This window comes from Eublepharis macularius, chromosome 6, assembly GCF_028583425.1.
Source record: "Eublepharis macularius isolate TG4126 chromosome 6, MPM_Emac_v1.0, whole genome shotgun sequence".
Lineage (NCBI taxonomy): Eukaryota > Metazoa > Chordata > Lepidosauria > Squamata > Eublepharidae > Eublepharis > Eublepharis macularius.
Window position 1 is genome coordinate 128,360,205 of NC_072795.1, and position 17,041 is coordinate 128,377,245.

At 44.6% G+C, this 17,041-nt stretch overlaps 1 protein-coding gene across 1 annotated transcript; it reads left to right on the plus strand.

Moving 5' to 3' along the window:
* The first annotated feature begins 1,521 nt into the window (after nt 1-1,521).
* On the plus strand, nt 1,522-11,327 carry MSMB (microseminoprotein beta). The gene is made up of 4 exons (XM_054982096.1): nt 1,522-1,568; nt 2,577-2,664; nt 7,694-7,796; nt 10,836-11,327. The coding sequence occupies exons 1-4, from the start codon at nt 1,566-1,568 to the stop codon at nt 10,963-10,965; spliced, it is 324 nt and encodes a 107-aa protein (XP_054838071.1). The 5' UTR covers nt 1,522-1,565; the 3' UTR covers nt 10,966-11,327.
* The last annotated feature ends 5,714 nt before the right edge of the window (nt 11,328-17,041 follow it).

Below are 17,041 nucleotides of genomic sequence, written 5' to 3' on the forward strand. Positions count from 1 at the left end.
CCCCCACAGGTGTGATGACATCACTTCGGGAGTGATGTCATCATGCTGCCCTGGGCAGGCCCATTTTTGGGTGATGTGGAGTGCTCCTGCACTCTGCAGTGCCAGAAATGGGCCGTTCTGCCGTGGATCAGGCCCGTTTTTGAGGCGCTGCGGAGCGCAGGAGCATTCCTGTGCTCTGCAGCGCCTCAAAACGGGCCCAATCCATGCCGAAACGGGCCCGTTTTGGGCACTGCAGAGCACAGGAGCACTCCTGCGCTCTGCAGCTGCTGAAATCGGGCCTGGTTTGCCATGGATCAGGCCCATTTTGAGCACTGCAGAGTGCAGGAGCGCTCCCGCACTCCACAGTGGCCCCGATCCAGGCCAAAATGGGCTTGATCCCAGCGGCTGCGGCACACAGGAGCGTGCTGCACCGTGGGGGAGTGCGCAAGGAAGGTGTGCGCCCCCCTCTGCTCAGGAAAGTGGAGGCGGAGTGTGGGGAGTGAGAGTGGGGGATCTCTGTGCATCACTCTGGGACTGCACCTGGCAGGCCCATTCCTGCACCTTTCCCCCCACTTCCCCAAAGTGACATCATTGTGCAGGCGCAAGGGGTAAAGATAAGGTGAGTGCCAGCCCCCCCCCCTGTATAGAACCCACTCTTTAAAACACTCGTTTTCTGCAGGAGAACTAATCTCTGTAATCTAGAGATCAGTTGTCATTCCAGAGATCTCTAGGACCCACCTAGAGGCTGGCGCAACTCTGTAGTGACCCAATGGCAGCGAAGCATGAGAGGCCCCAAAGCAAGGGAGAGTTTGATAAGCAAGGGGCAGTGAGAAAGGGGTGGCATCACCAGGCAGTCGGTTGTGAGGCCAAGCAAAACAAATGTGCTCAGGAACGGCACGTCCAAAGTGCAATGGAATCAATTGTCGTAATGACGGTGATTAACAATAAAGCATTTACCGTGTTTGTTTTTTCCAAAGCGTCCTGGAAAGCACATTGGCAGCAATACAGTTCCATCAATCAATAACTTCCTTTTAACTCCCCGTGTTCCTGAATCAGTGATCTGGGAAGGAAGTGAGGAGCCTCCATTCACTGCTGGGTGCCGAGAAGCGGCAGTAATTACCCCTGATTCATGAAACAATTATACATCTTCAGGGGTCCGCTACAGGCTTGAGCTGCAGGATCTCTTCCAGCATTAAAAAGCTTACTTGTGGTGGTTCAGTGGAACACTAGCCCATGGCCTCCGTGCTTAATGTGGCTTTCTTTTTCAATGCCTCTTTGGTCGCCTGCCAGCATAGAGACCGCCGGACTAAAATCTCCCTAGAGTTACCACCAAGTTAAATTGGAATTAGTCTCATAACTGTCTGAAGTATTTCAAAGTTCGTGCAAGCGATCAGGAGGACTAGTTCAGGTCCAGAAATCATGTAAAAAGCCTCACCTTCTAGGCAGTGACCAGGACAAATTAGATTGGCTGCTCATTGTCCGAATTGGCTCTCCGTTGCTGAGTCTATTGTTTGCACTCACTATATAAATCCACAGTGTTTTTCTCAGAACATCAGACGCTTGTGCAAGTGCTGAATGCTTCCGAGATGGTGAGTGACTGTAGAATATCTAGATATTTCATGTGGCACGTTCTGTTGGCTTCTCTTTATTGCTCTTTATTACAAGAGTAACAGCCTGAACTTAGTCGTGCTTCCTTAGAAAGTTGTGCTTATTTCTAAAGCCAATGGAGGGTGGCACATTTACAGGTAAGGTTGTAGTCCTATGCAGAATTAAGCATGTTTAAATGCATGGATTTCAATGGCTTTAGACATGCCTACATAGGATGTGGGGCAGGTAGGACATCTTCACACACATCTTCACATGCCAGTGTTATTGGAAGCTGATAACCTCTAGAAATTTATATTGTATTGCTGTGCTGTTGTTGTTTTTAAACTGTTTTAAGGTGTAAGTTTTATTATAAATGTTTTTACTTGATGTAATCCTCCCTGAGCCTGCCTGTACGGGGAAGGTGGAATAAAAATTGAAAGTAATAAATAAATAAATAATTTAAAAAAATAACATCCCAGTTAGTTTCCATCTTTCTCTTGAGCTGCCGTAGCACAGTGGTTGAGTGGTTCAGCTGCGAATCAGCACTCTACTGGTTCGAATCCCACTACTACCACAAGTTCAGTAGGTGGCCTTGGGTAAGCCACTCCTCTCAGCCCCAGTTCCCCCGCTGTATTGTGGGGATAATAATAACACTAACTTGTTCACCGCTCTGACTGGGGCACTAATCTGTCTAGAAGAGCGGTATATAAGCGCTGTTGTTATTTGAATTATCCGAAACACAATCAACAATAAGCAGCGGTCACATGTTATTATTGATTGGCCTTGCTAAGCTGATACAAGTTTCCACCAGAGACCTAAGTATCAATCAGATAGCGGCGCAATATGTACGCTGTTCCAAGTAGCACCGTCTTTTGCAGTTCTGTAGGTGTTATGTCAGAAAGCTGCAGTTTTTCCATATGAATTGCAAAGTTTTTCAGGATGGTTCCAAGTGCCCCGATGACAATGGGGAGTATTATTATTATTGTTGTTGTTGTTGTTGTTATTGGCAGAGGTATCTGCTGCTTTCTCTCCTGATCCTGGCCCTCTTGAGGACCTTCTGCGAGGCTCGGTGCTGGAGAAAACCCGTAGGCAAAAATGGTAAGAATTCTCTTTCCATGTTGATGTGCTGCCTTGCCTAGAAGGGCCAGTTGGAAGAAAGTGCCAGCCCTTAAAAGATTATCTTGGAAAAAGCATCTCAGGGTGCACTCTATAATGGCAAAAGCTGGGCAGGGGTCAGTGTAGGCTCTCTCTCTGTCTCACACAGAGAAGGAGACTCACCTTATCAGGTAAGAGCAAGAAGGCCATTTTCCCACAGGAGCAAAGCTGCTTCCAGTCAAACTGATGAGAGCAAGATAAAAGAAAATCTTGCTAGCAGGGGTCATTTTGTAGAAAAAGAGCGGGAGGAAATCATTAGCATAACTCATTAGCATATGCCACACCCCTTGCCAGCACCAGAAATGTGTCATTAGCATAGCTGATTTGCATATGCCACACCCCTGATGTCACCTATCCTGGCTGCTTTGGACCCAATCCTGGCCACTCAGGGCTGAAATTGGGCCCAAAATGGCAAAAAGGGGCTGAAAATGGCCGAAAAAGGGCCCAAAATGGTCAGGATCGGGCCGCTGCTGAGCAGAAGAGTGATCCACCACCTGTCAGAGGCCTGATCCAGGCTGTTTCAGGCCCAATCCAGGATGAGATGGGCCCAAAATGGCCGAGAGTCAGGTAGGCGGGGCCACCAGACATGTGACCTCTTTGGGGAACTGCTGGAACTGTGTTCCGGCATGTTCCCCCTCGAAATGAGCCCTGCTTGCTAGGGTATCAGCCGCCCAGATGACTTCTGAAGGACAAAAGCCACCAACCCCCTGGAGCTTACCGAAGTGAAAGTAACTGACAAATCACACATCTCCAAATCTGGGCAGTTTCCAATTAGGTTGTTGAGGTAAAGTAGACCTACACATTCCCTGTTCTACCACAGAAGGGAAACTACTTGGAGGGTCCCAAGTGGCCAGACTGGATGATTCTTCTTCTAGCCCTCCACCCCCGTATTCCTTCCAGCAAAGTAAATCTTTGCTGGAGGAACTACAATGCCAAGACCACGGCCATACAGCCCGGAAAATCCACAACAACCATCGTCCTCCGGCCGTGAAAGCCTTCGACAATATTTCATCAATAAATCTTTTCCAATCAACTGCATTTACCACTGCTACCACTAGAGGTCAGTCGGAAGCTGCCGCTGATTAAACTGTCTCGAATTTCAGTTCCAGAGGAGTTAGCCGTGTTAGTCTGTAGCAGCAAAATAGTATAGTTCAGTAGCACCTTTAAGACTAGGCAACTTTACTGTAGCATAAGCTTTCGAGGACCACAGCTCTCTTCGTCATCTGACTAAGAGAGCTGTGGTTCTCGAAAGCTTATGTTACAGTAAAGTTGCCTAGTCTTAAAAAGGTGCTGCTGCTGGACTCTTTAGAATTTTAGTGCAGACCTGCTACAGAACTCTGTGTAAGATTGCACTGTTAATTACCCTTACCCGGGCCTGTCTCCAGAATATTTTTGTTAGGGGGGCAAATGAGCACAGTGGGAGGGCAGCCCATCATGTGTCTCTGCACCAAACTGCCATGCTTATTTTTCTAAATGATAAGTCAAGTGGTGTATCACTCAGCTAGAAAGTTTCTGTTGGGGTGGGGAGTACAGCAAGGTTGCCAGGACCACTTACTTTCCCGGTAGGAAGGGGGATCCAGCACTCACCTTTTTTGGTTTCCTTGCATGCGTGCTTTGCGCATGCATGCTCCCAGGTCTGTGCAATTACGTCATTCCCAGGAGTGACATGGTCATGCCGCCCTGGGAGTGCACCTGGAAGGCCTGTTTCCCTGCCTTCCCCTCCCCGGCCAGGTGAGTGGTGGCAGGGGCAGAGGGTGGGAGTGGGAGATCCCGTGCCATCACCCGGGAATGGCAACTCTAGAGTACAGTAGTGGGCAGCCCATTGTTATCAATTTACTTTATTTATGGTATGCCTTTCTTACTGAGACTCAAGGCAAATTATGTGGTGTGAAATGTTGTAATCATATAGCATGAGAGGTCAATTAACTTGCATAGGTCTGTTAACTTGCATACAAAATGCCATGGGACTAAGATTACAAAAATTAGAAAAGCAGGGGGTGGGAGGATCAAATTCACATATGAAATGGCCCGTCTGAAGAGTTCAGATTCCACCCTATGGAATAGTCTGCCTGAAGAGGACAGGAAAACTCCTATTCTTCTGGCTTTCTGCAAACTATGCAAAACAGAATTATTCAAGAGGGCTTTTTAATATAAGTAATAGAGTTGGGCTGAAAGGAAATAGTTCAGAAAGATTTGTTGGTAAAGGGATAGGAACTGTAGACTATACTACTGTATACTGTCTATTGCTGTAATTATGCACCTACTGGAGAGTTTCCACGTTGTTTTATATGTCATGACAATGTTTCAGCATTGTTTCAGCTCAGTATTGGATCTCTGCTTATTTTCAGTTATTTGCAGTCATTAAACGATTGCGTTTTTATTGAATGTCCCAGCTGTGGGTCGCTGTGTAATCCATCCTGAGTCTCAGTGAGAAAGGCAGACCATAAATAAAATAAATACAATAAAAATAAAAGTGTCAATTTATGTAGAAAATGGAATGAGAAAAGTAGAAAACAAATGCTGTAAGAGCATGGTAGTACATACAATAGAAAGATAATACATAGCATACAGTCGGTTCTCTATTGCTCTATTTCCTTTATAAAAATGCCTTCCCCAAAAAACTCTTTTTTAGTTTGCAGAATTACAGAAGAGTGGGATCCTTTTTTTCCAGTTATTGAAACTGGAAACTGTAATTTCAACCTCCTTTATAAACTTTCTGCAAGGGAAACTGAAAGCTCTCTCAGTCGAAACAGAGTATTCCAACCAAGAATACCCATCGTACCAGCTATAGCTAGAACTGTACTTGGTGCATCCAGATTTTGTTTGGGGGTAATTTGGAAGCCAAAGTCATGAAGGGTTTTCTAGACCTTGGTCTGGAAGACAAATTGTTTCACTTTTCTGCAAATTCTACTGCACTTATACACTTAAATTCAAGCCGTTCTTGGTATCCAGTTCTAGTTACAAACATGTCCATTTTGGGACAAGATAATACCACAGGGCTTTTTTTCAGCTGGAACGTGGTGGAACAGAGTTCCGGCACCTCTTGAAAATGGTCACATGGCCGGTGGCCCCACCCCCTGATCTCCAGACAGAGGGGAGTTTAGATGGCCCTCCGCGCCACTGAGGCAAAGATGAAATTAACAAACCCTCTGAGGCGCAATCTCTGCTGGCTTCAACTTTTTAAACTGTGCTTCCTGGCTAACATTGCGTCTCCCTGCACTTGATGAACATGTGCCAAGGCGTCTCATGTAGAGAGACTCTAGGATTGTTTTCCAAGTGAACACACATAGGGTTGGGTAACAGTGCCATAATCCTAGAGCTGCCCCCAGATAAGGGGTCCCTTCCCAGCACCTTTACATCTTCAGAGAAAACACCACAGCCCCTCCTCTGTGAATACAGATTCCTGTGTGTACTATATATTAGCAAGAGAAAACTTGTGTTCATTGGATAAATGCAGCCATCTTACACACGGCCTCCCCAAAGACCAAGTAGTGCAACAAGACTGTGACATGATGCACATGACCAGCTCAGAAGCTATCAGACTGGTGATCAGAACATTTTGCAAGAGATACCCTTGCAGAAATCTGCTTCACTCAGGTTTTCCCCTGGGAGCTTGGGGGCGGAGCCCAACTACACTTGCCAGGTAAACTTGCAGGAACTCGACACGTGTCAGGCGTCTCGTGTAGTTTAGCTCTCAGTGAAGAAAAGTGAAGTATAAATAACGTAAATAAGTAAATAAAATGTTGAAGTCAGAGTGTAGCTGTATTGCCCCACCACCTTTTTCTGTATTAGCTGTGGGAGAGAACACATTTGAATGCTTCACTATAGCTACCTTGCAGTTTCTCAGGGGAGCTAAATTTAAGCAGTTATTCTTAAATCCAAGTCACTGGGGGAAAATATGCCCCCACCCCCAGTTGGGCCTGCCTTGACCAGGACATTGTGTGGAGGCTTCTGAATAGAGATGGGCATGAACAGCATTACGAATGGAAAAAACCCACGAACAGCCCGATCAGCTGTTCGTGAACAAGCTGTTCATGAGGCCCCATTCTAAATGAACGGGTGGTCGTTGCAAGCCTCCTTCGTTGCTGTTCGTCAAGCCAGACAGTCTGGCGCCTGCAATCAATTCCCATGGCAACTCAGGCAGGGATTGTCTGAACTCTGTCTGAACTGTTGTTGCCATGGAAACCCCAATCTAAGCCCAATTTAGCTTGATAGGCAGGTCTTCCTTTCAAGTGTGGAACTCCAAATTTATTACAAGGAAGCAAAGAGCAGGGGGTAGGGGGGCTCCCAGCTCTGGCTTTGGAGAGGGAGAGACAGCTGCTGTTGGCATTTTGAGAGAGAGACAGGGAGAGTACATTGGAGCTTGAACTCTCTTTGTGTGGTGGGATAGGTATCTACCCCTTCAGGTTCCAGGGCTGCTGCCAGGCTCTGGGGCCAAGCTATTATTTATTATTGGTACCTTTCCTGCTGCCTGCTCAGGTAGTGTTTCTGGGAGTGGTGCAGTAGTGATCTACCCCTTCAAGTTCCAGGGCTGCTGCCAGGTTCTGGGGCCAAGCTATTATTTATTATTGGTACCTTTCCTACTGCCTGCTCAGGTAGGGTTTCTGGGAGTGGTGCGGTAGGGATCTTGATGGCTGGAGGAGAGCCTGCTGGCCCCCACGAACAACGAACATGTTCATGACAGGATCATGTTCGTCAGTGTTCGTTGTTCGTTGTTCATGGATGGCAACGAACAACGAACACCATGTTTATTCGTTTGTTTTCTGTTTGTGCCCATGTCTACTTCTGAATACAGTGGAGGTTCCTACTTTCCACACAGGGAAAAATCCTTGTGTGGAAGCAGCCATCAACAGATGACCTGGGAAATCTGGCTTAGCACTGTGAGCTGTAGAGTAAACCCCGGCATTTGAGTCTGTTTTTTATAGGCGGAATCAGCCAAAATATAAATTGTTCCTTCTTCTGTATGTTTCAGGTTGCATTAAACATGGAAAGTTACACCAGGTTCACACTGTATGGAGAACGAACGATTGCGAAAGATGCGAGTGCAAACCAGAAGAACTGGTTTGCTGCAGCCAGTAAGTGTACATCTTCAAAACCAATTCCAGATTTTCTGAATGTTGGCTCTTCCTTCCAAATATATTCTGAGCACCATCGAGATGGAAATGCCATTATACGTTGGCCAGGTTTTGTTGTCCAGCACTTTCCTGTTGCAAATACCACCCAGCCCTTACATGCCTGTTGCATCTCAAGGCATATAATGTACACCACTGTGGCATCACAGTTAGAAGTACCCGTACCCACCAGTAGATGATGAAGAGACACAATTCAGGGGTCCATGGAGCTGGGCATGTCCTATGATTGCTTTTCAACATTTGATTTAAGTCCCCAGCATAGTGCCCACGGGTGCCACCTGGCACCTGCAAAGTGTTTTTAGAAAGTGAGCAGGGCCAGGTGGGGATTTTGCCCTGCAAAGCTTCTGATTGGCTGCTGGAGATCTGGTTGGCTGTGCAGATTTTTAAGAACTTTGCTTTGGCAGCAGCTCCCCTCACAGCATAACGACTGGAAGTAATTTGCAGCAGCCATGTTGTAGTTGGCTCCGCCTCTTGTGGCAGCCATTTTGGGGTTGCACCACCACCCTCCAAGGTGATTGACTGAGTGGTGGCTGGCCGGCTCCAGGGGTGCCTTCTGCCAGCAGAAGAAGACATTTTTGTTTTGTTTGACATAACCTCAATAACTGTTACTGGCCCTCTTCCCTGTTCTTTGTGTTATGTGATTGTGCGCGTGTTTATTGAATAGCTTTTATACTGTGGTTGTTGGGGGTTTTCCGGGCTGTATTGCCGTGGTCTTGGCATTGTAGTTCCTGACGTTTCGCCAGCAGCTGTGGCTGGCATCTTCAGAGGTGTAGCACCAAAAGACAGAGATCTCTCAGTGTCACAGTGTGGAAAAGATGGCGAAACGTCAGGAACTACAATGCCAAGACCACGGCAATACAGCCCGGAAAACCCCCAACAACCATCGTTCTCCGGCCGTGAAAGCCTTCGACAATACAGCTTTTATACTGTTTTAAAATGTCGTTTTAAATTGTTTTTTGTGTTTTAATGTTTACCTCTCTGGGAACCTTATTCGTGTAGAAAGGCAGAATACAATTTTTTTAAAAAATATGTCATATATACATTTGTGGGCTATAGATAGATTGTGTCACATTTTCACACACAGTCATTTTCATACTTGAATCTACCATGGACCACTTTAGTTGGTTATCCCTTCGTGGTAGTTATTATGGGTAGGGGGAGTATCTGTCAGCTGCCTTTATATTATTCATAATTTTTTAACCCTCTATCATGCCCCACTCCCTTTAATCATGATTTTTTCTAAGATTGAAAAGTCCAAAAGCTTTAGCCTTTCCTTTTAGAGAAATGTCCCATATTCACACAGGTTGTCATTTAATGTGCCTTTTCCAATTCTTTGATATCTTTTTTGATGTGAACCAATCTTAACTTGGAATTTCTTCAGGACTTGTTAATTTAGGGCTCAGTTGTTATTTTAAACCAGACACTAAACTTAGGACGGCACTGTGTGATTTCTGCAAGCTAAATGGCAAATTTACCTTAAACTAGAGAGAGATGAAAATTGCTGCACCTTATACTACTTTAGCACACATATCTTAGATTTTTCATTGAGAGGCAGGAAAAACAGAAACTGTTTCATGCAGTCCTAACAGGTCCAATAGTTTGGTATAGTGGTTAAGAATGGCAGGACCCTAATCTGGAGAGCCAGGTTTGATTCTCCACTCCTCCCGTTGAAGCCAGCTGGGTGACCTTGGGTCAGTCACACCTTCTTGGAGTTTTCCCAGCCCCACCCACCTCACAGGGTGATTGTCATGAGGATAATAATAACACACTTTATAATCCTCTCTGAGTGAGTGTTGTCATGAAGGGCAGTATATAAATCGAATGTTGTTGTTATTATTATTATATTTGGATATTGAGTTAAGCTTCATCATAACACTGAAACCATTGAACTGTTGATTAGTATATAAGCATATGATAGTATATTATACATATTATGGCATATTCATTTAGGGTACCTTCTCCAGGTTAGAAAATTCCTGGAGATTTGGGGGTGAAGCTATGGAAGGGTGGGGTTTGGGGAAGAGAGGGGTCTTAGCAAGGTATTCTTCCAAAGCATCTGTTCTCTCCAAGGGGTAGATCACTTGTAGTTCTGGGAGATCTTCCAGCCCCACCTCGGGGCTGCTAATTAGTCACATTTAGACAAACATATGTCATATACAGGGCTTTTTTTCAGGGGGAACACAGAGGAACGGCATTCCAGAACCTCTTGAAAATGGTCACATGGCTGGTGGCCCCACCCCCTGATCTCCAGACATAGGGGAGTTGAGATTGCCCTCCGCGCCGCTCAGCGGCGCGGCGGGCAATCTCAACTCCCCTCTGTCTGAAGATCAGGGGGCGGGGCCACCAGCCATGTGACCATGTTCTCCGAGGGCAACCCACTGAGTTCCACCACCTCTTTCCCCAGAAAAAAAGCCCTGGTCATATATATCTACAATATACCCAGTATTCACCATAGCTTGTCTAACACAACAATCTTCTACCTCCCCAGTTTGAACGAGTAAAACTTGCCTTAAAAATCATTGTGCTAATTCAAAAAGATCTTTTTTTAAAAAAGTTCCCCCAAATTTCTAATTTTTCCATTTGAAAAGGTGTTTTAAAGCCCTTGGAAAAATGGGGGGAATACTCTTTTCTTCCCCTTAGGCCTTCACATCTCTAAAAAGTTAGAGAGAACCATTTCAGATTTTTTGCAATTTACTCCAAACCAATGTATTGTCGAAGGCTTTTTACTCCAAACCGTTAGGATACATGCAGAGGTGCCTACAACATCTCTTGCAAGTTTCAATTGAAGAGTTTAAATTAATCATTTAACTGTTAGGCACAGAGGGGCTGTCTGGCCCTAAGAAAAAATTCTATGACTCTCCAACCAGGGGAAATGATTGGTGCTGTGGTACCTGAGACACCAGGCTGGTTCGATTTGAGTGCTGTTAATGTTTCTGTCCCCCTCTCTGTCACGTGGCTTGATTGTCTGTCTCAATTACACAGAGTGTTCACGCCTACCAACTACGACAAGAAGAAATGTGTTCCCATGTTCCACAAGCCCTCCTGCTCGATCCACGTAGTGAAGAAAAACAACCCTTTGGAGTTCTGCAAGGTCTTTGCTGGGGTCGGTTAGCACATGGCTGTGGGTTTCTGTATCTTCACAGGGCCAGGATGATGGTGAAGGCCCTAGAGTGAAAGAGTTCTTCAGCGGTAGTTGTGGAATCACAGGTCAATCCACTCCTTCCACCCAAATAATCTTCCGTGTTACCATTTCTGACAGTCTGTATGACTAAAGATGGGTTCACCCCGTTTACCCAATTATCGTTGGAGTTATCGCTAGATGGCTTTCTCCCTCAGATGAGTGGATCTGCTGTCATGGATCACCCAATCTTTTCTCCTCAGCCAGTTACCAAGTTATGAAAACAACCCATTCGTTCATCTGAAATCATTGGACTATTTAACCGCAACTTGTGCAACCACGTACATGTTTGTTGTAGCAGTATTTCCGGTGATACAAACGAATAAATTCTGCAAAGCGATTAAATACTAGCCTTTGGTTTCCCTTTAAGTACTTAATGTCTGGTTTTCAGTAAGGAAAAGGTAAAGTCGGCCAAGTCCCTGGCATAACGTGTGTGTGTGTAGACTCACATGGGAGGCACAAAGACTCATCAGGGAGGAGAAATTCTATTTCTCCCTACTGGGACAGCATCCCCTTGCTTGCCTCCTTCCTCTTCTTGTTGCCAGGGTTTGCCCACCATCTGGGATCGCTGTGGCCCAGGCACAATGTTGAAGGGTTTTTTGAAAATCCGCTTTTTCCAACAACAAGGCCTCCTCTGGGTTTGTAGAACTCTAAATCATAGTTGTGGCTGTCCAGGTTGCGTGGATTAGCCTGTTCACATGCCTCAGATATTAGATAAAGGATAAATTTTTGTTTATTGTTTAAAACATTTATATCTCGCCTTTCCCACTGCCGATGTTGGCTCAGGGTGGCTTATAAGAGGACGGACAATACAATAAAAGTCACAGTCAATCCAATCCTACAAATAATAACAGCCAGTATGACACGCGGGCAACCTTCAGTGGTATAAAACCCTACACAGTCACCACTAGAGGTCTGTCGTGAGGTTTAGTTAGTTAGTTTATTCAGTTTAACAGCCAATGTCCATACGTATAACAAAGTTGAAGAGTTAAAAATAACAGTTAAAGAAAAGGTCGCCACATCCACAATGCAGTTTTTGCAAAGGCTACTCGGTAATAGTCTTAATTTTGAGGAATCAGGAATGTTCAAATGCGTCAGTAGCCATTTTTTAAGGAATCTCTCTTTGGCCAGTTCATACTTTGGACAGTGAAAGAAGGTATGGGACAGCGAGTCAACTTCAGCCAAAGGGCAGTCATAGAAACGCTGGGCCGAGGGTATCCTGAGGAAGCGGCCCTTCATCTGAGCTGTCAGCGACATGTTGCAACATGCAATCATGTATGACCACTTCAGTTTTGGAACTACCAGAATACTAAATTAATGAGGCAGGTCAAGCTGGGTAGGGTTGCCAACTCTCGGTTTGGAAATTCCTGGAGATTTTGGGGGTGGAGCTTGGAGAGGGCAGGGTTTGGGGAAGGACCTCAACAGGGCAGAAGGCCACAGCATCTACCCTCCATAGCAGCCACTTTCTCCAGGGAAATTCATTTTAGTGGTCTGAAGATCAGCTGTAATTTTAGAAGATCTCCAAGCCCCTCTTGGAGGTTCAATACTCAGTAAAAAAGAGAGGGGAAGTCTCCATGTAAGGACCAGAAAAATAAAGGGGGAAATCCCCAGGGAGACAAACATAAACAAATTGTTCCAATTATATTGTCAATACAGATAGTTAGTTCACAGTGTGAAAGCAACAATCATTCCATTCATTAATCAGTACATAGAGTTCTGTTTCAGTCTTTTCTCAATCAGGAATGAAGAAGAACGCCACAGTAAATCCTCTGGCATTTACAAGGCAGAATAGCAGTCCTTAACAACAAAGCAATAAGAATTTATCATCCTGTCTCAGTCTTTCCTTTGATCAGGAACAAGAAGAGCGTCACGTTGAATCCTCAAGAGTCTTCAAAGTTGAGCAACAGCAATTAGCAAGAAGGTAATTAAAATAAAAGACAAAGGCTACACGTTTGCCGGCTGGAAATCCACTAGTTTTGATACACTTCTTCCTGGCCAATATCTATAATATCTTCCTGGCCAATATCTTTGCCCAGAGGGCAAAGCTCCAATTCAGCTCTGTTTCTGCTGCAAGGACAAGTACTGTGGGCTCCTTTGAATTGTCAACTTGCATTTCTTTAAGGTGTGAGAAAGTGTCAAGACCTGCAATTTAATTAATGGAAATGGGGAAAATGGGGATAGTTTTAGCAGTTGAGGAGGAAATGATATCAAATACATGATGCAGAGCAAACTGAGGTGTGACTGTGCGAGCAAGTGCATGGAAAGTTGGAGGGGGGAACACGTGAAATGACGTTCACTTGAGCGTCCCTAGGTACTTAGTAACGTGTAGAGAGACTCTGGGATATAATGGCGCAGGGATCTCCATTTCTGCTTGTATCTGATGAAGGGACCTTTGACTCTCTAAAGTGTATACCTTGGAAATCTTCTTGTTCTCTAAGGTGATATTGGACTTGAATCTTACGTTGTTGTTGTTGTTGTTGTTTTGGAAGCACCACAGAAAGGGAAGCAAAGAAACAATCTCTTGCTTGCTTCTAACTAAAGTCCTGTAGATTTGCTCCATGCCAGCATATGGGTAAGTACTGAAAAGAATTTGCAAATGTTGGGAGGGTAAGTCTGGAATGAAGCCATTCCCTTGGCTGATGCTGTCTATCGTGCTTTTTAATTTGGTATCATAGTAATTGGAGAAGAATTAAACTGTTCTATTCATTAGAAATGTAGACAGGTGATGAATGGGCAGCGTTCCACATTAATGGCTTTAATCAGATCTCTGTGCTGCAGGCAGGAAACAGATGGTGGGAAAGTTGTAAATAGGGAGGTCAAAACAGATCAGATGGTAGAACTTTTCCCAGAAGCAGAATATTGGTTTATGGAGGTGAGTGAAGGGTCGTCGTGTTCAGTTTTTTCTTTTAATGCTCTTGTGTGTCTCTCTATATGAGACATCTGTCACTTGAAGAAGATGTGTTGGGAGACGTAATGTTAGCTGGGAAGGGTAGTTTAAAAAGATGGAGCCAGCAGCAGGGCAAAGGCTTTGCTATACCCTGGAGCTGTGTGAAGGGGCTGTGAAATGCCAGAAGGGAAACTTCAGCCCATTCTTACCTCTCCAGGTCCAAGCTGAGTTCTGGAAGGGAGCTCCGACCCATTTCCATTCCTCACTGCCCTCTGGTTGCCATCCCACACAGTTTTAGACTGGAGAGGTGAAATTGACAGAGCCTTTGGGAGGTGAAGATGAAATTAACAAATCCTCTGAGGAGCGATCTCTGCCGGCAAAGTCTTTTTAAACTATGCTTCCAGGCTAACATTCTGTCTCCCTACACTTAATGAACACACGCCACAGCATCTTGTGTAGAGAGACACTCTGTGTGTCAAGTCCTATTCTGATAGGGATATAAAAGCACTTTTTCGGCAGGCTGAGTACTGGAAAATGGAGGTTGTTAGGAGATGAAGCAAGGAAAGTGTGAGGGAAATTGCCATGTACGGGTGCTCTGTTGGAGTGGCAATGGAAGCTACACAGGGGATCGTCATTGTGTGGAAGTGGCCTCTGACTTAAAAAAAAAATCTGTTCACTGCTAAGAGAGCATCGGAGGCCAATTAGCCATGCTGGCATCACGCTGGTATTGGCCGGAGGGTTGCCAGCCTTCAGATGGGGCCCGGAGATCTCTGAGAATCACACCTGATCTCCAGACAGTTCCCTGGAGAAAATGGCTGCTTTGGAGGGTGGATTCTATGAGAGAGCTCTTACTCTTGAAAGCTTATACTCTGGAAATCTAGTTGGTCTTTAAGGTGCTACTGGACCCGAGACAAATTACACAAGGGTGCTCAAGTAAAGGGAGACACAATATTAGCCAGAAAGCTCTACCGAGCTGGCAAAGATCAGTCCTCAGAGGGTTTGTTAATTTCCTCTTTGCCTCTTCAAAGGCTCTGTCAATTATTAACAAACCCTCCGAGGAATGATCTTTGCCGGCTCTGTAGAGAGAGGTGAAATTCAAACTACACTTCCTGGCTAACATTGTGTCTCCCTTCACTTGAGCATCCTCGTGCAATTCATCTTGTATACTTTAGCTCTGAGTAGAACAGATGATACTCTGAATTTTATCAGACAATGTTTACTTACATATCCGCTGGTGGTTTCACTCCGAGCATATTGTGGCAATCCAAAAAGGCCCCTTAATACCAGGCCTGAGGCCTGGAGATCTCCCAGAATTACAACTGATCTCCAGGCTACAGACATCTGTTCCTCTGGAGAAAATAACGGCTCTACAGAGTGGACTGTATGCCATTATACCCTGCTGAGGTCCCTCCCCTCCCCAAACCCTGTCCTCCCCAGGCTCCGCCCTCAAGTCTCCAGGAATTTCCCAACCCAGAGTTAGCGACCCTAACTTAGATTTGAACCAAACAGGGTAAAGAACCAGTCAGCTGGGTGTGAAAAGTTCTTTCCTGATTTTTAGGCAAAGCCACAATGTATGAAGAAAGCCTGCATCTGCTTCTGACCATTTCTAATGTCTGTTAGGGTACTTATTGAATATTTTATAAACCCTTAAAGGAGATAAATGCCAACAACATCTCATTTTATAAAACTTCTCTGATTTTATACAACCTCTCTGATACAGAGAGGTTCTTGTTTAAAAAAAGAAGACAGATATTCTCTGAGATTGATCTCCCTATTATTATTCTTTGTTCACTTGTTTTAAAAATTGTTTCCTGCTTCATGCTGTTTTTGTTTTCAAAACCCATATATTAATGATAATGCTCTTAAGCGATTACGTTTCCTAAATACATCTTTCAAAGGCTGACAAGGTCCAATTCATTTTTCCTCGACTTGTCTTATTTGTAATATAATTATAAACAAAGGAGCCAATGGGAGATATTGTTATTCATTCTTAATCCAATCAGCAGCCCTTCTGATACATGCCTTCCTATGCATATTTTGTAAGGTAAAAATAACTTCCTGAAGTTTCTTTTAGTCTATGGTTGAATCCATGGTTTCAACAATGAGAGTCTCTCTACACAAGACATCTTACACGAGGACGCTCAGGTGAAGGGAGGCACAATGTTAGCTGGAAAACATAGTTTAAAAGTCAGAGCCAAAGGCTCTGTCAATTTTACTTCTCTACGCAAAGGTAGTTTAAAAAGACAGAGCCGGCAGAGATCTCTCCTCAGAGGGTTTGTTAATTTCATCTTCGCCTCCCTGAAGGGGAGAGGCCCAGCCTTAAATGTTTGTCTCTCTTTAAATACACAAACAAATCTCTGGTTTCTGTAGCAGTAGAAAAGCGCACAAGTCCGGTGATCGCATCTGATACCATGAGAAGAAGTGAGCTGTGACTCACGAAAGCTCATGCCCTACCACAAATTTTGTTAGTCTTATAGGTGCTACTAGATGCTTGCTCTTCTCTACTGCTACAGACCGACTAACGCGGCTACCCATCTTGATCGGAAAGATGGCCCATTTTATTTTTCATCAGAATTTATTGTTCTTATAGCCTACTGGTTTGCAATTAAAATAATTGCAGGCATTGTGATAATGCTTACTAGATGCTATTCTAAAAATAATTAATTAATTAATTAATTAATATTTATATATTGCCTTGACCTGAATGACCCAGGCCAGCCTGAGCTCATCAGACCTAGCAGAGTCAGTCCTGGTTAGTAGCTGGATGGTGGGCCAGCCAAGAAGTCCAGGCTTTCTATGCAGATTCAGGAAATAGCAAACCATCTCTGAAGTCTCTTGCTTGGAAAGCTCTATGGGGTGCCATACATCAGTTATGACTTGATGGCACTTCACACACGTTTTCTATTTTCTCTTATGAGAAGATTTTCCGTGTGGTCGATATTTAATGTCTGCACGTAGGCAGATACTGAATCATATATTATGAAACGTTTCAGAGCAGAATGTAATTCTTGTGGAACTGTAACACTCATTCTTAGAGGAGAACGCTTTGCAATTCCTCCCCTCCCTTATCCATTCATACTGCTGTCTGTTTTATGTATACCTTGTAATAATCCACCCTGCACT

Bases quoted from the DNA above. Each gene is read 5' to 3' on its own strand.
- MSMB (XM_054982096.1), top strand. The intron at 2,665-7,693 runs GTAAGAATTCTC...TGTATGTTTCAG, and splicing joins AAAACCCGTAGGCAAAAATG to GTTGCATTAAACATGGAAAG. The intron at 7,797-10,835 runs GTAAGTGTACAT...TCAATTACACAG, and splicing joins GAACTGGTTTGCTGCAGCCA to AGTGTTCACGCCTACCAACT.